Source organism: Sphaerodactylus townsendi, linkage group LG02 (assembly GCF_021028975.2).
Source record: "Sphaerodactylus townsendi isolate TG3544 linkage group LG02, MPM_Stown_v2.3, whole genome shotgun sequence".
Lineage (NCBI taxonomy): Eukaryota > Metazoa > Chordata > Lepidosauria > Squamata > Sphaerodactylidae > Sphaerodactylus > Sphaerodactylus townsendi.
Window position 1 is genome coordinate 59,003,592 of NC_059426.1, and position 26,615 is coordinate 59,030,206.

Sequence of the window (26,615 nt, forward strand, 5' to 3'; positions counted from 1 at the left end):
ATCTCTGTTGGATTGTTGAGTAATTTAGCTTTTAAACACCCACTTTGTCTAGAGACCAAGAGAGCAAAGTGTGGGGGTCTCAAGCGTAAATCACTAACAGGCTGCCCACACCCAAAAAGAGGTTGACATTGACAAAAGCTTAAGCACAGGAAATAATGGTCCCAGTGATTTACATACTACTTTTTTTGCTATATTACTGCACTTATCACCGACACTCACAATGCACAATAGATTTGGTGCTGGACAAAGCATAAGATTAATTACAACAGACAGACTAGAGAAGATCAGTTATTTAGTCAATAAGAAGAAGAACAGGCATAGAATAAAAGTAGAAATATTGCCAACTAAAACTTCGAAACAGGCCTAGATCAGTGCCATAAATGGCTTAAGCATCTTGACAGCTACAAATGTATCACTGATTATTCAGACTACTATAATCTCAATACTCCCTTATTCTGCATACAGTTCATATTTAATGGAATTATGTTGGCTTTTGATCTTCCTCGGCTATCAACCTGAACAAGAACATAATTACTTGAAAGAACAAGACTGCATCATATGACGCAATAACAGTGAATAAATATTTATAAACTACTGGGATTAATAGGAAACCTCTTTTATATCTTGATTGTCTGGTGTGTTTACAATCCAAGGGAAGCCATGATTGGTAATGCCCCCCTTAATGTGTACTTGCTGTCCCACAAGCAACACAACACAGCAGGGAAGCCAAGCTCTTTAGATGAGCTGCACGTGCTGGCAACTGTGCAGTTGAAGCCTGCCTTTCTTGGGCCCATACTGAGGAGGAGGCCTTTAGAGGCAGTGAGGAATAACAGGGCATGGGGAAGGAGGTTGACACTAGGAACCCCACAGAACCCTGTCCCATGTTACAGGGGACTGGATGAGTGTGAGGTTGTCACACTCTCATAGGTTCCTTTAAAAAGCAGGACCCATGGAGGAAAGACCCGACCTCTACCTTTTTGCAGGGAAGAAGTGTAGACAAGGCAACTGAGATGCCTCCTGCATCCTGCCTGGAAAGGACACTGGAGGGCATGGCAGTCCTAGACTCTGACCCTAAAGAGCTGAAACCTGAAACATACCTTCTTCTTCTGTACTTATTCCATTACTTCACATTAAGCAATGCACTATCAGTGACACCCTTAGCCATGTCACATCCTTCTATGCCCACTGACTTCAATGGGTGTAACTGGGCTTACAATGGCATGGGCTTACAATGGCATGGGCTTACAATGGATGGAGAATAAAATGATCACCCTTCTGCCAATAGTTGAACAATCTAGTCACTTTTAAGTCACACTGATTTCAGTAGGAGTGTCAAGCATGTAAGAAGTGACATATGTGAAATGTGAAAGCATTTTTTTTGTGTTTGCCAAAACAAATATTTCTATTCTTGTTTTTGTAATTGGAATGTTTTTCTTCGATAAACTAAAGAAAAATGAATTTGTGGGAATAAAAATGCCCTAAATAAATAAACATTAGCATAAAATATATAGTGTGTATAATTTGTTTTGCTTGCACCCAGTTTGGCAATACTGTGTGTTATTTTGACTTGTACTAAGTTTGTACATGTACTTCTGTAGAAATATGCACACATACATATACATACACGTGTGTATGTATCCTTCAGTGGTTTCACTCCAGTGGATGCCTGGACATAAGGACATAAGGCAAGCATTTTTAATAGTTAAGAATTTAATGCTAGAATGGAAACGGCATCTAAAACCCAAAGGTCAACTTACATTTCTTGTTATAAGAACAGTATACGAAGCTCCAAAATCAAGCAGGCCTAGGTGCAGGATGGATTCTTCTGCTTCAGTTCGGCATTTGACGTTATTGTATCTTAGTAGGAAGAGGAAAAAAATAGATCCTGGTTACCCTAAAATGGCAAAAAAACCATTCACAAATTTCTTCAAGATGCTTTGGGATAATAAATAACTCATGATTCTAGTCTTGTGTTAAGTCCTGCATGTTACTAGTGCTTTAACTTTCAGAGCTATCTTTTCATGAATACATCAAAGACACATACACATCCAAGAAAGGGACTCCCTTTATGTTAGAATTAATTTTACATTCAACAATAAATCGCTAGCATTGTGATGGATCCAGAGCAGTGACCTTGCAAAGTCTGCTTAAGGATCCACAATCTTTCCACCTCTTCCCTCCCACCAGCAGCCATCTCTTACCCTGGTAAACTTCATTCCCAGGGTTGCAGGACTACATGGAGCAACATCTCTGCCAGTCAGAAAGCTGCATCGGGAAAGGAAGACAAAATAATTTCCTTCTTCCTGTTTTCTCAGCACAGCTCCTCTTGTAGAAGAGGCAGGAGGGAATGATTTCACCGCCTTCCCCTTCTTCACTGCTACCTCCCAGTTTGCAAGGCTGCTTCTCTGAGTGGGTCCCATAGTTTGGAAATAAATTTCCTGGAGACAGAAATGGCTGCTAGAGGGAGAGAGTAACTAGCAAGGCTCCCAGCCTTAGCAATAATTGTATTTCCTCATGGAATGTATTTTCTTATTTTACGAGTTCGCTTTTTTTTTCAGCTTTAATGCCATATTTTTGCTAAGCTACTTTATGTTCAAAGCTTAGTAGGAACTTTAAATCTCTTTACAACATTCATTCAGTCAATCTGTGGCTCTCAGATTGGTTGACCATACCCGTACACATCCAAAAAAGGGACTTCCTTTATGTTAATTTATGTGAATATAAAGGACCACTATTGATTTGCTATGAGGATGGCCTGGTTTTACTAATGTTATCAACTTACCAACCATGGGAATTGGGCAGGGATGAAATAATTTATACTAACCTTTTCTACATATACTAGAACTTTAACTAGAAGATGAAGCAAATTGTTGGCATGGCAGAGAATTTGTTTTGCATGGAAAATTTTACTAATTTAATCCATGACACCTCAACATTAATGATCTCTGTGAGCAGAGATGACAGAGTGAGGCCTAACCCTTCCCTCCTGCCCCGACTGCTTCACCTCTCTCCAGTTCTGAGATGAGTCATACACATTCAAACCACCAGGACACATACAAATGTGCCTCAACTTCCTCCTTCCTGAGAGGTGGACAAAAACTCAATTATACAAAACAGTCCACACTGTGCCATGGAAGGAAACACCTTACTGTGACATGTGTCTGAAGATGTCAGCCATAGATGCATGCAAATTGTTAGGAGCTAAAAGTACCAAACCATGGCCAAACAGCCTGGAAAACCCACACTAGACAGTTGATTCTGGCCTTGAAAGCCTTCAACAATATATTGTAGTTGAACAAATATATAAGTTGGAAACAATGATATCGATCATATCTCATTTTCTCTCTTTATGTGTAATGGATGCAACAAAGGATACTTCCAAAACTGACACATGATTAATTCTTTTGACAAGCAAACTCCAAGTTCCTCTGAAATTGGCTAGAGGTGTCACTGAAAGGCTAAGAGGGAAAACAGAGGGTAGTAAAGAACATAGAAAATTATACAAAAATCTCACCTTCCTCTCTCCACTATCCTGTAGTTTGAAGCACTGTAACTTCTTACAAACTCTTCTTTGCCAAGAGTGATGTTGACATCTTGAGCCAAAGTATTAATGAATCTATAAGGAAACTTGACTTTATCATGACAGAAAATGAATACAGAGAAATAATGCTTCAGAGATTTTGCCAGAGGCATGCAATCTATTTGAAGGCAGTTCATCTTAATTTTTACGGCAAGTTTGCCAGCCAAAAATGCTTCCAATTTATCATTGTTTCTCATAATCATTTAAGTAACCTCAGTAGTATATACAATGATACAACCTCCCTTCTACAAGAAGGAAAATGACTGCTACCGTTAATCCCATCTAAGAAATTCAGTGGAATTTGATAGCCAACAAGAGGAATTTTTTTTTGGGGGGGGGGGGGGGTAGTACACCTCTCTATCATAGTTCTGTTTCACAAATAACTCTTTCCTAAACCACTTTAATAGATAGCTACTTGCTATTTCACTTTAATAGAAGAAGAAGAAGAAGAAGAAGAAGAAGAAGAAGAAGAAGAAGAAGAAAAAGAAGAAGAGTTGAATTTATATCCCCCTTTCTGTCCTGAAAGGAGACTCAAAGGGGCTTACAAACTCCTTTCCCTTCCCCCCTCACAACAAACACCCTGTGAGGTAGGTGGGGCTGAGAGAACTCCAAAGAACTGTGACTAGCCCTAGGTCACCCAGTCCAAGTAATAGATAGTTACTTGCTATTTTCAGATAGTTACTTGCTATTTCAGATGTGAGAATTTATAACAACAAAATGGCTCTATTACACTGGAGATTACTTCTTTTGAATATTTTTAGGCCACATCAAAACTAAGGGTCTGAGGCACAAACAATGCAACGACACAATAAAAATCAGTAAAACTCAAATACTAATAGTAATTATAACATTTCAAATAATTGTAATAAATAGTTGTAACAACAGTAAACTACTGAAATTATTGCCATATCTAATTGTAAACTGATCTGGTTCATCTCAATGAGCCTTGAGCCTGATTTTGATTGAGGGATGATGGGATAGAATAAATGATGAAGAAGAAGAAGAGGAGGAGGAGGAGGAGGAGGAAGAGAAGAAGAAGAAGAAGAAGAAGAAGAAGAAGAAGAAGATGATGATGATGATGATGATGATGATGATGATAAGGGAGGGGTAAGGGAGGGGGAGGGGTATCAGTATGTATGGGGGTTGCAGGAAAATATTGCCTTGTACATTTAACAAAAGGCAAAGAAAAAAAACCCCTCTAAAATGGTTTGGTCCTCACCTAAAAATGCTGTGGAAGGGATGGAATGCTGAGACCCATTGAGAATCAGAAAAAGAAAAAAAGGAGTGGGGTGGACAAATCAGCCAGTAAGAACATAGGCCGTTTATGCACGCGACTCCCGGTATTCGCCCCTTGCCGGCGGATTTAGCCCGGCGTGGGGGCGGAAGGCTTCTCGCGGAAGGCGTGCGAGCAGGCGAGAGGAAAGAGCCGAAGCAGAAAGGCAGAAGGCACCGGCGCTGTTCCCCCCTCCTCCCTCCCACTTACCGTGTCGGCCGCTCTCGTTAAGCCTGCGGGGCGTCGCAGCCCCGCCCACGCTGCCCTCTCGACCCCTGGAGGTGGAACAGTGTGGGCGGGGCTAAACGCCATCCTGGCGGCAGAAGAACTCGATGAAGAAGAGAACAACTAGCGTCTTCTTGCGGCGCTTGGTTAGCGGAAACCCTCAACCTCCGTATAGGGGTTGCAGGAAAATATTGCCTTGTACATTTAACAAAAGGCAAAGAAAAAAAACGGAGTCCCTCTAAAAATGCGTGCATGCAGTTGAAACCCTCACCTAAGAAGATGCCCTGCTGGAAGGGCGCATTCAGGAATGCTGAGCACCCAGTGTCGTATTTGCAGAAGCGGCCTCAGAAACGGCGACCTGAAAAACATACTAGGCGTGGGGGGAGTGGACAAATCAGCCAGTAAGAACATAGATTCTAAGAGGGGGAGATCTGAAGCATGGATTCGAAATTTCTAAATTGTCCATCTCCTCTATGATCTTCACAGAACCTCATGTGTAAATGTAAACTGCCTGGCCCCAACTGGATTATGAAGATGGTGAAACTAGCCTTCTTGCAACTCTCCAAGAAAGTAAAGTTTTCTGTATACCTAGGGAATCTCCAGGCATTCAGAAAAATATACGTTTATAAATTAGCCCAAAGAAAAATAAGAAAAACTTCAATACCTGATTTGGTAAACATTTATTTATTTACTTCATTTATAACTTGCCCAGGGGGGATACAAAATGGATTGTATCATTCTTCTTTCCTTAGTTTTGTGTGTTCTAGAAAGGACTGAATATTGAGCATTAAAGGAAAAAAGCCAGATGGAAGGGAGAATGTTAGGAGAAAGCAGCTCACTCAGTCCCTCAGAATTTAGAAAATCCTGGACAGATGAAGAATGTGTAAAATATCTCCCCCTCCCATTATTCCTCACAGACCTCCATCTTGTATAATCATGCTAGGAGCCGTTAAAAAGGAATCCCTAGCAATTAGCATTAGTTAAAATAAATGAAGAGCAATAGCCAGCTAAAAAAATATTATTATCAAATGCCGGGGGGGGGGCGGGGCAGGGGGTGATGTATTTTAATCTGGTGTTTAGAATTTTTTTTTAAAGGATGCAGGGAATAGTTCCATAAAGAAGGCATAGAACATTTTTAAAACCTGTCTCTGTGGCAATCTGACTCATCTTGCTTCTGAAGAAGAGGAAATATAGGGAAGGGCCTTTCTCAATAAACAGCTGACAAAATTGTATGGGAAGAGGTGACTCTTAACCTTTCAACAATACAAGAAGACCCTCTGTATTCTGCTTGTGATTCCTCACAGAGGCATCCTTCTGAATACTGTCTGTAGAAAGGATGCCATGCTAGATGAACTGTTAGCCTGGTTCACAACAGCAGTTCTTATATGTCAGGTCTGCATGTGGCCTAGCAAAGGGAATGTAGATTACAACCCTTTTTTGGCATTACATTGCTGGTGCTCCTATCACACGTACACATGATCATTTCAGCATGCTCAGTTGGCATTTTACAAGGGGCAATGCAGTTTTTTGCAGTTGTAATGCTACCTGCAATACGGATTTAGACTATGTGTATACTAAAGCTGCAAATACAAATGTTGCCATTTTCAGGCAAAATGACAATTGTACATACTGAGACGATAGAACATGCTTTCCTAAGCCTGTATGATTTGAGTGTCAGAAGCATAAGGCCTGTAAAGGGTTTACCAGCCAAACACTGTGATCTACCATGTGCTTGATATCTACCTCAATTTTTGCATTCTTGGGCAACCAGCAAAACCAGAGGGATTATCAAGCCCCAAGGGTCTACTAGGTAGGCTTGGTGTGCATTTTTTAGCTGATGGATCATAAATTGTACGGGCTTGATATCTGATGATCTGAAAGATTTCTGCATGAAATCTTCTTCCTAAAACAGGAAAATAGAACTTGTAACTCTCCCTACATCCAAATTATTATCTTTAATCCTGAATAATATTTCCTTTTGGTCCTTTGCGACCAATTTAGGAATTGTATCTGTCTATCTTGCTGGAACAGTATATGTTTGGAATAATTAAGTATATTCCATTATGTAATCAATGTCTTCATTTTGGGATAACAAAGTAACAGTTTTAGATAAATCTATAATTGGATCACACTTTCTGGGAAACAGCTAGTATTGTGCTTGCTTACACAAGGTTCTACACTCAGTCTGATTTTACCAATTAAAGGATTGTGGGAAGTGGGATGGAGATGGATCCAAGGACCCAAGAATCAAGAAATCTGTTTTTTGCATATATTCCAGTAGCCTAGATATAATGTAATTTCTTTCATCGTTCCAGTCTGGAATCCTGAACTCCTAAAGGCAGCCAAGTATTAATTTCACCCCTGTACCCACTGTGCTGTGCAAAGTGGCAGGGATGCTGACATTGGGCCACTTACCTCAGCATTGGGCCACCATGTGGATGCATGACAGCTGAACTTGAAAGCTGGCCCTTGCGGTGGTAGACTTCCGCTGCAGCTGTTTGCACTGTCATTGTGGGGGGATGTTCTAGGACATTCCCAGAGGGAGACCTGGCTAGTTAGCCCCCAGTGTTCTTTCAGGCCTGGAATGCCCCCTTCCAGCAGTGCAGACTTACAGCACAAAAAGTGTGGCATAAGTCACTCTGAACAATGGGCTTTCCTGGTCAGGAAATGGTTTCCCACTTCTCCCCTGGTGCCCATGATGCTATTGCCTCTTTGGAGGCAGTATGGTGGTGCCATTCCCAGCCACCACTCTACAGCCCCCTCCTGGATTGGGTTGTAAATCTCATGCCCTGTGACTTTCCAGTATCTGACATATGGCCTATCTTGCAGAAGAGATAGAGTTATAAAGATCCTTGCATCCCAGCAAAGGATCCTCTGCAAACCCCCAGTACCTATTGGGGTTAGGAAGAATCAATACTTGCTTGCAAGAACCTTGTCAGAGATAGTGCAATAATTGATCCTGTTGAAAGCTAGGAGCCCAAAGCAGGCCTATTGAAGCATACTTAACTTCACCAGCAGGACTCTGATGGATCAACCCTTTGGGCTCCAGAAAGGCTGATGCTCCTAAATCCAAGTGAACACCCATGTTGGCATGTGCAGCACGTATTTTACAGAAATGAGCCTCCTCGCTTTTAGTCCCTCTTTTGAGCAAAAGCTCCAGGAAGGGAGGGAGCTTTGGGGCCAACTGTATGCCTTTCACTTGCTGACTGGACAGCTCCCCTGATCTGGATCCCGTTCCTTTTCCAGCTGGACAGCTCCCCTGCCTCTTGACAGACAGAACTCTGAACCTCATACCCCCAGTTTGGGCAGGAACAAGGCCCTAGGATTGAAGGAACCCAAAACTCAGAGAAATGGTGCCCTATTCTCCCTTGCACAATGAAAAGAAAAAGAAATAGTAAGGCTTAATGACTGCAGAATTGAACAGACTATCTATTTCTTGGTCTCAGGGAATGTTTTCCATTGCAGTGGAGTCTCTGGACTCCTGGTGGGGAGTCCCTGCTGTGTGTACTTTTAGAACAACAATAATTAGAATGTGGAAAACAATGAATTAATTTTTTATAAATCAACAGATTAATCACTGACTTAAACATGGGCTTTTAAGTTTAATCACATACTCTTCATAAATTCAGTAGAAACATTATTTGTAATATACAAACTGTGTACATACCTTGATTCAGATGAAATGATGATGAAATAAATTATGGAATAAATTATTGAAGTTGTTGTTTTGATAGGACTGCCTTTTCCTTCATGAATATAAAGGAAGTTATGTTCCTCACTGAGACACAGTAATATTAATTCTATACTTATATGAGGGGCAGCTCAATTTAGAGTCCTGGGCAGTCAGGGATATTGGTGCTGTGATGCCACCTAGCTGGCTCCAGAGGACTTTCTGGTGGTGTGGGGAGGGAGGAAAAAATGCAACTCCCTACCACCTGAAAGCCCTTCATAGGGTTTAATGGACTTACGTCACCCAAAAGAGTGACATAAGTTCAAGCCTGGAGCTGTGGAGCTACTGGCTGCAAACTGGGGTGGAAGCGAATTAACATTGGCTCCACCTTTGGGAATACCTTTGCCTTGCCCCCACTGCACCAATGAGAATGACAGTGGTGCTGGAGTCACCTACCAGCCTATTTGCCCGTCTGCCAAGGTAAGTGCCCTGGGAAACGCAAATCCACTAGCATGGGCCCACACCACCTCCAGGAGTCACTTTGTCCTCCCCTGAACTGAGCAATTAGCAAGACAGATAAGGAATAATTTTCATTAATATAACAAACTTATATTCCAGGTAAGGAAGACTGGATTGGGATAATCCTTTTCTCCACTGAAATTTTACACTATTCTGGAACAAACATTTTTTCTTTCAGCAGGGACTCAAAGTAGCCTACATCATCATTTTCCCTCATCTGTTTTACCACTACAACAACCTTGTGAAATATGTTAGGCAAAAATGACTGGCCCAATATCATCCAGTGAGCTTCCATGACAGACTGTATTATTGTTCACATGAAATTTAACCATAGTAACTTATCTGTGTATATTTCATTGAAAGTCATATCACACTTTATGTGATAATATTTGTTATGGCTACACCAGCCTGGTTTTCCCCCTGTGAAACATCTATCAAGCACACACTGCACATATGGAGATAAACCTCATAGAGTTCTTTTTAGCTCCCAAGAATACATTCATCACATCTTTAGGAATATACATATACTGACCTTTATCTTTTAGCTATGAGAAATCAAGGTAAGGGTCGGCTGATGAAGTAGTGCAAGAAGTAGGATAGGAATAGGCCACCACTGTAGTAACCAAGAGACCGCCTACTGCAGCAAAAACTGCAGCTGACTGGCTAGGATTTAGAGCACCCAGCATGCACTGCTGACATCTACCCATGTCCTCCTGGCCAATCAGCCACGATGAACCTGACCATCCACTGACTCCTCCACTCTTTTTGTCTTCTGCTTGTATAGGTATGGATGTGACTTTCCACTTTAGTAACTCAACAATATCGGCAACTTTTCCCTCTCCTGTGCTTTCTATTGCTTTGCTGGCTGCTGCTGGGTGTCGTTGCAATAAACACAGTCGCCACATAAAGCAGCCTTCACATGAGAATATCAATGAAGTCAAACTCTAGCTGAGCTGTGGGGAGAGGGTTACTGCTTTTCTGTACAATCAAATTATAACATCAAAGCAACAAATCACACAAAACCAGTCCCCACCTTATTGCTGCCATTCCTTCTGATGGTTTTCCACCCATGTCTTTAATCTAGAAAGAAAGACCCACAAAATCAATACATAATTTCTGCTAACATGAAGCTTTCTTACAATCAAATAGTGTACACATAAAGACATGAAATCTGAACATGAGCTCACTGAATACAGGGAGATATCTACAATATGCTTTCTATCAATAATGTGCTTGCATTGTGCCTCTTATCATATCCAGATCACCCCAGGGCTCAGTCACAGGTGGAATAGCTTTTTCATCTCCTTAAAGCTTTCAGTTATCTTGGCTGCAACTGGACTCCATTGCCTCAGACATTTGTTGTCTCCTCAGACCCAGACCCACTTTGTGATAACAGCAGGTGCTTAGCTAGTCAGTCAATGGAAGAAGAATAAGCAGAAAGGAGAAGGTGCTGCCCTCAAGATGTACAAAATCGGGGCATTAGAAAGCAGTATTTGGTGTATGCCCTAGAAGAATTTTGGGGGAAAGTAAAGAAGTGAAGGGAGAAGATGAACAGAGATTTGGGCATTTGGAAGGGGTCCGACCAACCCTCGACCAACTGTTCAAATGTGAGGGGGGGAAAACCCTTCACAAATTAAAGGGTAATTATGGTGGTAAGGAATGGAATGTCCATTCTCATCATCCTTCCACACACAAAAGCTTCAGTAATTGAAGTGGAGGGAATGAATTTTCTCATCTCCCTTCAGTCTTTTTCTAACATAGGTAAAGGAATTTGAACTCCAAGCCAAAAACAGTTAATCCCCCATGACTAGTTCAGGGCCAAGGTGTGGAGGAAAGTTTTCCCTCACATGCATGCACACCTCAGCCTGGCATGGAAACTGAACAGCTATCCTTCCAGCCTTTCTGGTTGCTGGGCATTTATGGGCTCAGATAGAGGGTAGTTCAGGCTAGGGCTTTCCCTTTAGGGAATGAGGATATATTGAGGGTGTGAAGGAAAAAATTATTCCCATTATACTCCTTTGCAATGTTTAGTGGTGGAAATACACATGTCAATACAGTTGCTGTTCCCAAAATATGCCATATATTTACATGCTTTCTTTCCCTACTTATAATGCCTTTTAGGATCATGATTTCTTCTTGGCACTAAACTACTCCCTTAGTTCTACTCCTATAAAGGCTGTTGAGTGCTGTGGTTGTGATAACTGGTAAACAAAAAATAAACTGTAAAACAGATAGTAGATAAACATGATTAATAATGAAAAAACTTGTTTGCAAACAGACAACAGCAGTGTTCCCTTTGGTAATGAATTCAGATTTGATTAGCATCCTATTAGTATGTCTTGCCAGCTATCAGTACTGACCTGCATTGATAAATTTTTGATAAGTGGCTATATAATGCCATCAAATATTTGAAGAGCTTAAATCTCACAAATAAAAAAATACTTGAAAGAGGCTGAAAATAAGTTGCTGGATTGTATTGTGTGGTATCTGTTAAAGAGCAAGAGAAGAGTGGGAAAAAAGAGTAGTTTTTTTTTAGTACCCCACTTTTCTCTACCATAAGGAATCTCCAAGTGGTTTACAATTATCTTTCCCTCTAACCCCAGCAGACACCTTGTGAGGAAGGTGAGGCTGAGAGATGTCTGAGAGAACTATGACTGTGGAGGAGTGGGGAAACAAACCCATTTCACCAGATTAGAGTCCGCCATTCTTAACCATTACACCATGCTGGCTCTCAAGGGAAGAAACAGAAATAAAGCCTCCTTCACATCATGCTAGTCAATTGTAGTTTATGCAGAATTGTAGGACCTGGAAGCACTGAAGTAGAGATATTAAGTTCATTCTTTATTTATGCTGTTATGACTACAGACTTGAGCACTAACAGTTCTAACAAGGAAATAACAATAAAGAGGAGGATGAGGATGAATGCAACAGTAGCCACTACGGCATCTTTTTGCCCAAATCTATCTCTTAGATTTTATTATGTAGGAAAAAAACATGGCAATTGCCAGAGTAGTATTTGCATCCAGACAAGAGGGTTTGTAGCTTATAATGGACTAGAAGGCTCACCAAATCATTTAGAATAGGGGAGACATATTTGGTTCTATACCTGTGGAATTTTGTACAGTCCAGTAGACCATGGGGCAAGGTGTCAAGGCTCCCTGTCATGCAGCTGCAAAATATATCCGCAAATAAGATCCTTCCAAAGTAGCCAGAAAGTTCTGCCATTGGGATTGAATTGAGGTGAACCAACATAAAAGCTTGTCACTATCTGAGAAGTATCAAATAATCAAGATGGGTTTTGGATGGACTGGAGTTTGAATATGCCAATCACAAACAGAGAAGAGAACTAACTCTACAGGCCTAGATTCTCATACTGAACTCGTCTAAGGCACAGAGGCATCTCAAGATCAGATTCTGAGAGGAGTCAAAGTTCTAAGGAAATCAATATCCTTAGGAGAGGTCCTCAAATAGTTCAGGTGAGAGGTTATCAATTTAGATCAAGGCATTCTAAAGGCATCCATTGTCAGTAAAAAGTCCACCTATTTCTAGGATGTTAACTTAAGCCAAAATCTAAAATCTAATGCCCAGGCCTTTGCCTCTAGAGAATGCTCTCAATGCAGTTCCTGCCACACAGCATGCCACAACCCCATCTGGTTGATTTTATGATCCTTGAAGATTCTATTGTAAAAGAAGGGATAACCTCTCTTCAAAGGACCAAAGCTTTCCATTCCCAGTTCCAACCAGTCCTCTTCCTGTGCATTAATATGTGCATTAATGTCTCCAGCAATGACTAAAATTAGTTTTGGGGGAAATTGACTTAAAGAACTTTAAAAATTCCCCAGACTGCTCCAACAAGTTCCCAGCCTATCTTTGCCTGAGAAAGGAGGAAGGATGGTACAATAATAAGGGACAAATCTGGACCTTCCAGGTATACTGCAAGAGCCAATGGAGGGAGTTAAAAAAACATGAACATCTCCTAGAGGCAACCCATTAAAAACCAAACAGCCAGCTGTAGGACACTCCCCCTCCTCCCTTTTTTGTGCTTTCATACAATATTGTGACTATTATAACTCGCTCTACGCGGGCCTTCCCTTACGTCTGATTCGGAAGTTGAAACTGGTACAACATGCAGCGGCGCGTGTGCTCACAGGTGGTGCCTTTAGAGAACACATTCAACCTGTGTTACGTCTCTTGCATTGGCTCCCGGTTGAGTTCCGAATCATTCATAAGGTGTGGGTACTCACCATTAAGGCCTTATGTGGTCTGGGACCTTCGTACCTTCGGGACCGTCTCACCCCATATGTCCCTCTGCAGCCTCTGCGTTCGGCAGAGGCCAACCTGCTGTTTGTCCCTAGCCCCTTGATGATGCGGTTGGCCTCTACCCGGGCCAGGGCCTTTACAGTCCTGGCCCCTGCCTGGTGGAACACTTTACCACCAGCTATCCGGGCCCTGCGGGACCTTGGAGAGTTCCGCAGGGCCTGTAAGACCGAATTGTTCTGCCGGGCGTTTGGAGAGGCCGACCGCTGATGTGCGCCCTCCCCCTCCTCCCCTCCTTTTCTACGCTCTAGGCCAGACCTGGGCATTATATGGCCCGCGGGCCACATCTGGCCCGCCGGATGACCCTGACTGGCCCCCCTGCCGTGCTGGGGAGCGAGGAGCCTTTGAAAGCCCTGCAGAAGCCGGTTGCCTTGGCTGCCGGCTTCTGTGCCAGGAGCTTTCCAGTGCTTTACCTTGCTGGGGAGCAAGGTGTCTTTGAAAGCCCTGCAGAAGCCGGTTGCCTTGGCTGCCGGCTTCTGCAGGGCTTTCAAAAGCGCTTCGCCCCCTGCCTTTTCGCCTGGCCCTCCACAATATTTTCTGTTTCTTATGCGGCCCCATGGAAAAAATAATTGCCCACCCCTGCTCTAGGCCCTTAATTCTTATGGGGCCCTCAGCTTTTTGGGTTTGTTTTCCAGGGTGGGTGTATTATGTTTTATGAAGTTTTTGTCGGATGCCGCTGTAATTTTATTTAATCCGCTGTTTTAATTGGGGTTTTAATGTTATTGCTGTTATTATTCTGTTGTTCACCGCCCAGAGCCCTTCAGGGGAGGGGCGGTATATAAAATTAATTCTAAATAAATAAATAAATAAATAAATAAATAAATAAATGTCCCGTAAGAAAGCAGCTTTCAAGGCTCCAGGTGTTCTGAAGCAAAATAATAGTGTGTTCACAGAGGAATAACTCATTTCCGGGAATTTGTATCTGAGCCCCTCACTCTGCAGTATTCAAGGAGACCAATAGAATGTTCTTGCCGGGGGATCTCTGCAACTATGCTAGGATCCACTATAACACAGCCATTCCCCTTATGAATTATGATCTCAGGTTTGAAGGAATAGAATTCTGTGTCGACATCCCTCAGTTTCCATGGGTTGGAAATGTTCCATTGATGGAGGTGGGGTGGAAAAAACTTCAGAAGGAATAGCTGAGTTGGTTCTGCTGGGTTTCTGCCTTAATTTCTCCAAATTGTCCTGCAAATAGTAGAACCTTTTAATCATTTTATCCTGCCTAGAAGAAGTGAGAGAATTAAAAGAAGAAGAAAGGGTAGCTTCAGTTGCATATAATATCACTACACCTGAGCCCACACAAACCTCCAGGTTCAAGGGCACCAGGACTGGTTCTGTGCACACTATCCAGGGATACTGTAGTATGTCCCTAAGTTCTCTGTTCAATCACACCTTCCCCAGTTGAAACTGAATGATCAACAGGTTTTCTCCTAGCCCTTCTAACTTCAACAATTGGTTTATTATTTAAGGTTGCTAATTTTGAGGAATGAGACTGTCCGGGGGTCGCCGCGACTGCCGCGACGGCTTGCCCCGGACTCGCCCGGCCGGGAGGCGGGGCCAGCGGGAGGCCGGCGGCGGGACCCGGCAGCGGCCGGCCCGCCGAGGAGAGCGCCGGCAAGGAGGCCAGCCGGACGGGAGGCAGCCCCAGGATGCCGCAGCTGTGGCTGGTTGAGCCGGCAACGACCGGCGAGACCGCAGCACAGCTGCGGCTGGAGAGGCGGACGGCAGCCGGCGGACGGGCCGAAGACGAGGCCGGGAACCGCCCCAATCAGAGGGGGAACCTATTTAAGAGAGGAGGAGTGGGAAGGGCGCGGCTGATCGCAACGGGTCGAGGGAGGGAGTTGCGGGAGGCTGGGAGAAGGGGAGACAGACGTGGGACAGAGCTACGAAGAAAGAAGAGAGGAGAGGGAGAGGTGGAAAGGAGGCGCAGGAACAGAGAAGTCAGGGAGAGAAGGGAGAGTGAGAGCGGAGGAGGGAGAGAGGCGCGAAAGGGAGTGAAGGAGGGAAGGGAGGCTGCTCCAGGGGAGAGTGGGCTCTGCACTCGCAGGGCAGCCGGCCCCAACCGGGTGTAGGCGGGGCGCAGGAGAGCGGGAGGAGGACCCTTCTTCCTCCTCCCTTGGCAGCCACCCTGTGGTTTCGGCAGCTGGCAGTGAAGACCCCAAAGACCGGGGCCACTGACGAGGGGCCCATCACCTCGGTTAGGGACGGAGGGACGGTTTGCCAGCCCGGGCTGCAGGCGGGGCAGGGGGAACGCCACAGAGACAGAATCAGAGAACTAATAATGAAGTCTGGGGAGAACCTTGTTACAACTATGCTAGGAGTTCTAAGTCTTTCCCCTTCTGCCAGAAGGAGTAAATGGAAAGAGAGCAAAATCCTACTAAAACAAGGGATGAATGGAAAGACAGCAAAATCCTACTAAAACAAAGGGCATCCCTTAATCCATTTGAGGCTCACATAGCATAGATTCAGAAGAAACTGAAGATGTTGTCTAGTTAGTTGTCTAGTAAATGAAGAGTTCTCCATTTAGGGGTCCAGGTTATAATTTTACCCAGATAGGGATAAACATTCAGAGTAACTGAGTGGGAATCCAACTTGAGGCTTCTCTTCCGAGAGGACGATATAATTGAACACCCACTTTTATTGGAATGGTCATCATGACGACTAGATGTCTCTCACCACCTTTATTATTAGAAGCAGATCCTTGGAATTCTAAACATTTTTTTTGAAAATTTACTCAAACTTTTATAGCCCGGTTAAGTGACTAGGCTATAAAAGTTTGCTGAGTAAGGAAAAGTATCAGCAAGGCAAAAGTATCAGTTTGTCCTGAACATGCATTAGAAATAGATATTGAGAGTTCCTGAAATCTAACATCATTTTTTAGCTTATCAAATTCCTCCATGAACAATAAATGAGTGTGGCTAGTTTCTGCTGGGAATGGGAGAGGATCCTCATCTTCAACACATGCATACTGATTTGAATTGGAGGGAGGGGGGTCAGAGAAAGAAGGTCTCACAAACATCTACAATTCTGCTTTGTTTAGTGAGTAGAGCTAAGATGGCCTAATCCCCAAGCCAAAAACTTAAAGTGCCAATCCACAAAAAAAGCACTGTGAATCCTAATAATTGTTCCAAAAGCCAAAGCATATACATGATAAATAGAAGAAAAAGAAAAAAAAGGAGAAAAGCAATCAGTTATATTCGTGAAGCTAAGCATTTTGCTCTTCAAATAGATTGAAAGACCAGCTAGACTAGACCATTCTGACTCTCACAGATAGAAACAAACACAAGATAAAACAGAGAAAAGGAGCAGTGGTCATTGACAGTATTCTGCAATCAGCCCTCCCTCCTATGTTTAATTAGATGATCAAGAGAAGGGGAAGAGCAAGAAGGACCTAGTGTTGCTTCAAGCACAGCCACCAGGTGTTGATCACAATCAATAAACCAAAGAAACATGGGCTGATAACAGCAGAAAAGATAAAACTGCTTAACTAAAAAGTTAAAAATGAAATAAAAATTGAGTCCCTAGCAAGAAACTCAAAGTGAAAACAACACAATCTTTTCTTCTTCCCGCTACAGTGGGGGAACAAGAAATCTGAAACCAAAATAAATATATTAGAACTAAAAATAAAATAAAATAAAATGGAGCAAAGCAGACAAAACTAGGAACACTGCCAGAAATGCTGACCCACTAAGTCTACTCTCTAGTTCCTACAACAAGGAGAAGTGAAAAAAAGAAAAACAAAATACGAGGGAGAAAAATAAAACAAATGGAATGAAGTTAAAACAAGCTTAAAATCCCTGAGTTGTAGCACAGCCTCGTGATGTCCACATGCTTAAAAGACTGATACGAGGTTCATAAGAATATGGGGAAAGGAACAAAAAGAAAGAGAAGTCTCCAGAGCTATGGAAGCCTTGCAAATGAAATCAAGAGTCATGCTGGTCAAAAGCGAAGAGTCTTCATTAAAGAAGAAACCATCTTGACCTTGAATTCTTAAAGCCTTTCTAATGTCTTTGGACATGCATGGTAATGTGGCTTCAACCTTTAAGTGTAACTCCTGAGCAAAGCAGGCAAAAATGTGTTAGGAAGAAGTACAGTATGCCATTAAAGAGTATCAAATCAGAGAATATGTGGTTTGGAACTTAAGGACCTGACGGTCATATACTTTGCCAAGGCCTGATTCCCAAGAATCTCTAATAGATAAGCTCAGTCTATAATCATGCAGTATACTACACTGTACAAGAATCAGTATGAAAATGTGTGTGTGTGTGTGTGTGGGGGGGGGATTAGCTCTAATTTTACTGCTTATAAATAAAAATAAAATTAATCAGCTGGCCAATAGCAAACCCATCTCGGTTTATCATTTGCCTTAAAGACCCCTTGTTGGGAATCACCATAGTTTAGCTGCGACTTGGAGGAATATTACACACACAATCAGCTGGCATGCTTTGTCAGCTTAATGGCAAAAAGCATCCATTCAGATAGATGACAACTTTAAAAGTTGCTTAATTTCTAGATCTGCCACCAAAATGGAGAACAGTTGTAGTCAAAGAAATATGGTTAATGGATTAGGTGACAACTTGTGTACAATTGAAAAGTGATTTACTATTTGAGGGATATGTCACACTGCAAGCCTATTAATTATCATGGCTTATGTTATGGATGCTTCAACTTTAATTTTTAATTGCTGTAGAATTACACTAACAGAGTCAGTTTTTATTTGGACAGTTTGTTCTGTGATCAATTTAAAGCCTCTTTGGAAACTGAAGACTTTTCACAGCAAGTTCTTCCACTGTCTTTCCAACCCAATCACTATGTAGATTATATTCTGACCACCTAATGCAGCACTTGCTACGCAAACCTGCATAAGGTTACTGTGGTCCATGCCCATTAATCAAAATAGGTTTAGACCAAGTCACTTTGCAAGGGTCTCAGTGTTAGTAGCTGGACAGTGCGATCTTGGGAGCTGGGTACAGTGCAGTCCTAATGCCTCCAAAAAGGTTTGGGGAGGTGCAGGGAGCCAGAAAAGAGAAACAGCAGCTCCCCATTGTTGGCATAGATGCCACTCGCCATTTGGAGTGGCATTTACACTGGTGATGGAGTCATGCTAATTCCTCAGCCCTTTTGCTCCCCCTTATGATTGCAATTTAAATCAAATACAGCATCTAGAATGTCATAAAAGGACAAGCCTAAAAGAAAAAACAGCAGATTTAGCACAGTTCGTAAAGTCAATAGAAAGAATCAAAAGACCTTCTTGGTTAAGAAGATCAGTTAATGAATTTATTACCCATGACTGGTTGCATCCATTTCACTGATAGTGTGCCAACATTTCATTCTAGATTAGAAATGGTTTGGGGTGTCTGTTGTCTGCATACAAAAATCAAGCTATCATCTTGGATTCCAGTGACAATCAACACATCTTGGTTTTCAAAATTTGGTTTAAGATTTAAAACCTAAAAAATTACAGTTAAAAAAACCAGGTTATGAGATTCAGTATTTTCATGTTGTCAGATATCTGATGAAATCAGAAGTTGGTACCATAATGTTTTCTTGGAATTCACTTGGCAATGCGGAGGATATGTGAGGGATATTGGATTTTTTTCAGACATGATTTTGTCCCAATGATTTCCACACTTACCAAATAGCTCGTTAGGTTTCCCTCTGCCTTGTAGACAATTAAGCTGTACAGCGACTTTTCCTGGATAGTGTGGTTAAATGAGAAAGAAGATCCTCGATACTGTATCCTAAAAGAAAGGCTTTGTTGGGCACCAGTCAAAATTAATTTTGAGTAGACATCAGGGTCCTGATGAAAAAGAAAGAAAAAAGGGAGGAGAGGAATCAACAAGAAGTTACATATAACAATATAAGATAATGGGGGGGGGGGACCTCAAATAGTTAATAGGACTTTCCACAAGTATAGAGTTTTCAGCATTCAAAACACTTCAGACACACCAAGATAGTCATTCATTCTATACCTTGGACTGGTAACCTCCCAGATCACAACTCATCTTCTTAGTTACTCTGCTACCACCAGCTCACTAAAATCAGTTCACTAAAACCTTCAAAAATGGGAAAGTGCAAAAACTCCATCTGAGGAGGGCAGTTCTAGAGCTTAAATATTAAAGGGGAGAGCAGGCAATTATTGTCTTCCTTAGGAATCAAAAAGCTTCTTAGGAGTCAGTATATCTCACAAGCTTTTACAAACAGATTTTTGAGCGCATTTTAAGTAGCGCTCCTTCTTGTTTAATTCCCCTCCCCAGGTTTCTTCTTATTCATAGTCACATGCATAGTATACATATATGCTTTCCTTTGCAGAAACTATAGGTTTCAGCATTAGGTGGTTGTAAAACAGTACATTTTGATGTTCTCTACTGAACCAGCATTATTTATTTATTTATAAATATTTATAATCCTATCTTTTTTCTGATAAATCAGGACCCAGGACAAGAAACCACCAAATTCCACGTTCAAAATTACCAAGACTTAATTAATCCAATAAAACTTCAATAAAACAACCCATGTAAGAAAAGTATCTCCCCTTTCCCCCCAAGATTCAAAATACTCATGTAGAATTGCCATACACCCACCCACTGGAGGCAGAGGATACCCCACCCCCAGCAGGCATTCCCTGTCACTACTCAGCTGGCTGGCCAGGACAAAAATGGTGCCAAAACCTGAGTGGGGGCATCAGTAGCATTCTGGCATGCTGATATCACTTCCTGTGAGACAGTGGCGGAGTGGCAAGGGGAAGGGGGTGCGTTGTGCCCTGGGCGCACGCCTGGGAGAAGGAAAATCCGCCCTTGGCCCCTCCCCCTTTTCCTTGCGCCCCCCGTGCCCCCCACCTCCTTCCCACATTTACCTTCGCTCCTTTTCTTTTTCTAGTACTTTTTTCAGGCTGAAAAAAGCGGCCTATTTACAGTTCAGGCTAAAAACTGCCTGAGGAACTACAGTTCCCAGGAGACCTTGGGGCCATGGGGGGGGGGTGGAAAAAAATCACTGCGCACCGGGCGTAGTTTGGCCCAGCTACGCCTCTGCTGTGAGCACACTTCCTGTGAGCCCAGTCTGAGAGACACTGAAATTCTGACTAAATGCCAGAGCATTCCCAAGGGTGTACTGATGTCACTTCCAGTGGAACACAGGTAATGACACCAGTACATTACCACTGAGTCTCTCTGACCATCCAGTAAGTCCCCCCCCTTTTTTGTTGCCAGGCAGAACTGACAACCTTAGGCTTGTAAAAGCTCAATAAAAGAATTCCATACACATTTGGACATACATACAAAGTTGCTTTATCATACTATTGGTCTATTGAAGTGAGAATTGTCTACTCAGACTGGCAGCAGCTGTCTAGGATCTCAGGCTGAGGTATTTCACATTACCCACAACCTGGAAATGCTGGGGGTTGATGCTGGGGGTTGATGCTGTACAACTGAGCCACACTGCCCCAAATAATTTACTCTCCACCACCATTGTACCAGCTGAATCTCACCCATGCACAAAGTTGCCTTATGCTGAATCAGACCATTGGTCTCTACTCAGACTGGCAGTGGCTCTCCAGGGTCTCTGGCAGAAATCTTTAACATCATCTATTGCCTGGTCCTTTTTAACTGAGCCACAGTACATAAGCTAGGGTTAACTTTTACTAAATGTACTGAATGAAGGAAATTAACAAGGCGTCTTATAACAATGCTTAGCATTTATAACAGTAGAATATCCACATACATATTATTTCATTAAGCCATACAGTGTAAGATAGGTCGGTAACCCACCCCCACCCCCCGCCACTTAATTTTAGCTGGGTGTGGGAAACGATGCTAGTCAAGGTGATTCAGACAAGAGAGCTCCAAGGGCTTTCACCTCCACAACTTTGTGAACTTCCTTTTACTATGCTTCAGCATACCAGTGAATTGTGCTGGGGTATATGCTGCTCCCTGGTGGTGACTCCTGAGCCTTCGTTCCTCTGCTTGTAAGGGGATGAAGCATGCTGTACTGAAATAGCTGGGACAGGACAAAGTTGTACCCTTTTCACTTCCCCAGTCAGATTCAAATGGGCTGCTGCCATCTCCATGTGACGATTGGGGTGTGCCAGCTCCACAGTCGACCTCCACGTGGAGATGCTGGCTGGTCTTGTTTGCAGTCTTCATGTGGTGGGATGAGCTGGGTTTGCTGGTCTTCAGCTGCGCCCCATTCCCGCTGGGGGTGGAGTGCAGCTGTGTAGAGGGGGTATGGCAACTGGTGTAACCCCAGGTGCCATTTTAAGTAGACATGCCCCGGATTCCTCCCATCTGACCATGCATCCTTCTCCTGCTTGCAAACCCTCCTAACCCCCTAGACCAGGGGTATCAACTGCCAGCCCTCCAGATGTTCATGAACTACAATTCCCATCAGTCCCTCCTAATATGAGCATTGGCTATACTGGCAAGAGCTAATGGGAATTGCAGTTCATGAATATCTGGAGGGCCACGAATTTGACACCTATGCCCCTAGACCAACAACAATCTTTTATCCAATATTACTGACCAGTGTATGCAGCTGTGAGTGCTGCTGCCATTGCCACCAGAAGTTCCATTGCTATGCACCGCCCACAGGCCCTTCTTCAATGATGCTGGGCAGCTGGGTGTACAGCTAGACAGGGATTGGTGCATGGGTAGGAGTCAGTAACCGTGGGTCCAAAAGTCTGGGGCCTGGCAGTTGCCCCACCTTAGTGTGCTGATGGCAGTCCTGAATTTATGGCTGAGATGAAATTTGAACTTAAAACTTCCTGGTTTTAACAGCCCAGTCCCTAAATCCCTTGTACTATACACTAAAAGTCCACATATCATGCACAGTTGCATTGATAGACGCTCAAAAGAGAAGGTGACAGGCCTTTTAACCAATTATGTGACCGCACACAGTCTCCTATAATTTTTGGGATCTAAGTTTGTTTAAAACTATAAACCTCTCCCTCAGTTACCAGGTGCTCTAAAGATAGCAAGTGTACAGGCTTTGCATTCGTTGCTGTGAGGTAAGTTTTGTAGTGCACAAGGAGATTATTGAGACCACTGAGGCCGGATTAGTCTATAAACAATTAAGAAGATTTATTTATTTACTGGTTGGTTTAAAGGAACAAATTAGCAGCACAGGTCTCCAGATAGACTAAAGGAGAAACCTGACTGAGGCACATAAATTTAATCTAGTTATAGTTTCAAAGTAGTTAGAAGTTTCTTTAAAGTTTTCAGGCACAAACAGGTTTTTGCTGACTAACCACTAGGTTGGCTCCTCTCTTACACACAATATCCCATCCACACCAGTCTCCTCTTTCCCAAGAGTCAGACCAAATTGTACAGGGTCTGATCATCACCAGAGACAGGTCTAACCATCGAGCACTCTCTTCTCCCCCAGCAATAGAGCTAAACCATTCTGCCACACTAACTGCTCTTTTTCCTGAGCTACACCTGAGCTGTCATTGCTCTCTCCCTTTTCCTGTCTTCCTGCCAACATTCCATCCTCCTCAAAGGTGACTCGATGCTGGATGCTGGACTAATCGTCTTATGGGCCCATCTGAGTGGCTGTTTTTCTCTTCAGGGACAGGGCAACCCAAGAAGAATGACAGTTTAATGACTTCAGCAAAGACCTCTTTACATGCTTGCATTTCCTTGTAACAGAATGTATGAAAATGGAATATATTCATATTTTCAAACTAGGTTTTAATATTATCATCACCTCCTTGATATTGTTCTCTTTCTTTTTAATTCCTTCCCCAGCTGAAACACGTTATCTTCAAATCTAAACAACACTGAAATGCTGCTCGAGTAAAATCAGCAGGAATCATAGATCGCATAGAGACCCTTTTTTGGCACATATTCATCCCGGAAGAATCAACCTTTTTTCCTAATTATAAGTAAATGTAACCAGCCATCTGTGCCTTTTCTGTTGAAATGCACCAGGGGTCTTTTGCTGTCAAAGGCATAGGGCCTTGTAAATGTGTGTCACTGTTCCATATGGCAAGAGAAGCTGAAAGGAGAGGAAGGTTGAATTTATTCTGAACACATATATTAAAGAACTGATACTTCTTTTGTCATACAGAAGTCACAGCACAATGACTGCCAGCGAGAAAGGATTTGTATACTAGGAGGCAATATAAAATAACAAATATCACATGCACTTTGCTTCCTGTTGTGGTTTTCTTAGAAATTTACCCAAGGTCCATTGACTAAAATGGATCCCATGGGATCACTGCCCTGATTCAGCAAGGAAACAAGCAATAAACACACCTGAAAAGGCTCAATTGATGACTGAAATAGGTCATGATGTAGAATGGCCACTTCAATATTGCTGTCTGCCAAATTCACAACTTGAACATAACTTTCTTGTGGAACTGGATCAGGTGTAGCATTTTCCTAATAAAGAAAAAAACATTTTACTGTAGATCAGTGGCATAGCGCCCACGGGATGGGGTGGTGGTGCAATGCCCCGAGTGCGCACCAGCGCGGGGGCGTTCCAGGGGCGTTCTGAGATGGGGTGGGGGCAGGTGGCACTGCAGTAGGGGCGCGGGGCAGTCATGTGCCCCAGTTCCGCCTTGCTCCACCCCTGCTGTAGATAGTACAGTGATAAAAGAGGGCACCAATCCCTCATCCTCCCTTTTACAGATACCATACATGACTACAGCATATAATAGCTCCTACTTAGACATTGTGGATGGTACTGAAGTAGCTCATTGTACAAAACTGGTGTTTTTTATGGATGTACAAAACTTGCCTCCATCAAATAAAATAATCATGTCAGTGGGTTCCTGCATTAGTGAAAGTGCAACTTCCATTTATACAAGTTGGGGAGAATGCATTTTACCAATTCCTTTTTCCATTTCAGAAACCTATATCCCCTCCCCTAGCAAATTTTTTCAAGAGTCCCTAAAAACTGATGAACAGCATTTTGGGAGAAACAAAACCAGTTGCAGCAGAAAGGCGGAAGCAAGCAGGATCCATTCAGTTATTTATTCTGTAATTATTAGTTCTCTGTGATTGGGTCTTGCTATGCAATGGTAATTTTTGCTATGGGAAGGCAATATGGAATAGGGCAGATGGCAGAGTGAATTTTCCAAAGCTGGGCTAATAAAGCCTTACAGTGCTGGCATGGCATGGAACTGCGAGAACCAACTGTCCCACAAAGTCTTCTTGTTTCATACAGCAATAGTTGAGTTTGGGACCCCCTCATATGTAACCACGGAAGCACCACAAAGATAATAAAATAAATACAAATTAAATAATGCAGCAACAACTGTCCCTTGGTGTTGATTCATATATGTGTTCAGACTGGTATGTGTTCCAAGATTATGACTACAAAATTCAGAACCAGAATGTAACCTTTGCTGTCTTGGAGTTGGTTTTGGCACACAATTTTCTTAGCTAAAACAGCGTCGTTATTCTGAGAAATTAAGCCAACATCACAACTACAGTGATTCTATGGATTCCAACATAACTAACCAAAACCTGAGCCAAACACATGTTGTTTATTAACCATTGAAAGGTAACTGATCCCAGTGAAGTTCCCTGCAGCTTTCAGATTTTAACCAACTAGGCCACTTCTGATCAATTTAGAGATAACTGAGACCCAGATTGGAGCAAAACATCCATATGGAATAGATCTAAGTAGGGTAGGGACTGGAATAAACATTGGGAATTCAAGAAGCTAATATTTTATGTAATTTTCTGTTTAAAGTAAGACATTCTTCTCATCTACATCAGGATTCCCGCAATAAAAGCATGACTCAGGTTGACTGACCAAACTCAAAGGGTGCTCATCAATGGCTCATCTTCATCCTGGAGAGTGGTGACTATTGGAGTGCTGTAAGGTTCTGTCCTGTGCCCAGGACTTTTATAAATGACTTGGATGATGGAATAGAGGGCATTCTAATAAAATCTGCAGATGACACCAATTAGGAGAGACAGCTAATACCCCAGAGGGCAGGGTCAGAATTCAAAATGACCTGGACAGATTAGAGAACTGGACCAAAATTAACAAAATGAATTCCAACAGAGATAAATGTAACATTCTACACTTAGGCCGAAAAAATGAAATGCACAGATATAGGATGGCTGACACCTGGCTTGACAACACTAAATGTGAAAGGGATCTGGGGAGTCTTACTAGACCACAAACTGAATATGCATCAGCAATGTGATTCCAAGATTGTGATGTGGCAGCCAAGCAATGTGATGTAGCAGCCAAGAAAACCAATGCAATGCTGGGCTGCATCTATAGGAGTATAGTGTCTAGAGTGAGAGCCGTAATAGTACCATTCTATCCTGCATTGGTCAGACCTCACCTGGGATACTGTGTTCAGTTCTGGGCACTGCAATTCAAGAAGAATATTGACAAACTGGAATGAGTCCAGAGGAGGACAACCACAATGGTAAAAGGTCTGGATTCCATGCCCTATGAGGAGCAGCTTAGGGAGATAGGTATGTTTAGTCTGGAGAAGAGAAGAATAAGGGGTGACATGATAGCCATGTTTAAATATTTAAAGGAATGTCATGTCGAAGATAGAGTAAGCTTGTTTTCTGCTGCTCCAGAGACTGCAACAAGGAGTAATGGATTAAAAGTATAGGAAAGGAAATTTCCCCTGAACATTAGGAAGAACTTCCTGATGGTAAGGGTAAGGAACTAACAAAGATAGTGGTAGACAAGGAAGAAGTTCTGGCAGCCATTGATAAACTAAATGTTACCAAATCCCCTGGCCCAGATTGCATTCACCCAAGAGTTCTTAAAGAGCTCAAGCATGAAATTGCTGATCTTCTCACTTTAATATGCAACTTATCCTTGAAATCAGGCTCCATCCCTGAAGACTGGAAGATGGCCAATGTCACACCAATCTTTAAGAAAGGATCTAGGGGGGACCCGGGAAATTACAGGCCAGTCAGTTTGACATCTGTTCCTGGTAAATTAGTAGAATCTGTCATTAAAGATAAAATTATAAAACATGTAGAAAAGCAAGACCTGCTGAGAAAGAGTCAGCATGGCTTTTGCAGAGGCAAATCCTGTCTTACAAACTT

The 26,615-nt window shown here is 42.6% G+C and overlaps 1 protein-coding gene across 1 annotated transcript in view; it reads right to left on the reverse strand.

Annotated features, from left to right (window-relative positions):
- Nucleotides 1–26,615, reverse strand: part of SLC15A2 (solute carrier family 15 member 2) — a 90,710-nt gene that overhangs the window by 14,828 nt on the left and 49,267 nt on the right. Inside the window, exons 15-19 of the mRNA XM_048486559.1 lie at nucleotides 23,838–23,963; nucleotides 19,223–19,387; nucleotides 10,301–10,347; nucleotides 3,515–3,616; nucleotides 1,758–1,857 (exon numbers count right to left, since the gene is read on the reverse strand). Of these exons, the coding sequence (XP_048342516.1) occupies nucleotides 1,758–1,857; nucleotides 3,515–3,616; nucleotides 10,301–10,347; nucleotides 19,223–19,387; nucleotides 23,838–23,963 (540 nt within the window). The remainder of the gene's footprint in view (nucleotides 1–1,757; nucleotides 1,858–3,514; nucleotides 3,617–10,300; nucleotides 10,348–19,222; nucleotides 19,388–23,837; nucleotides 23,964–26,615) is intronic.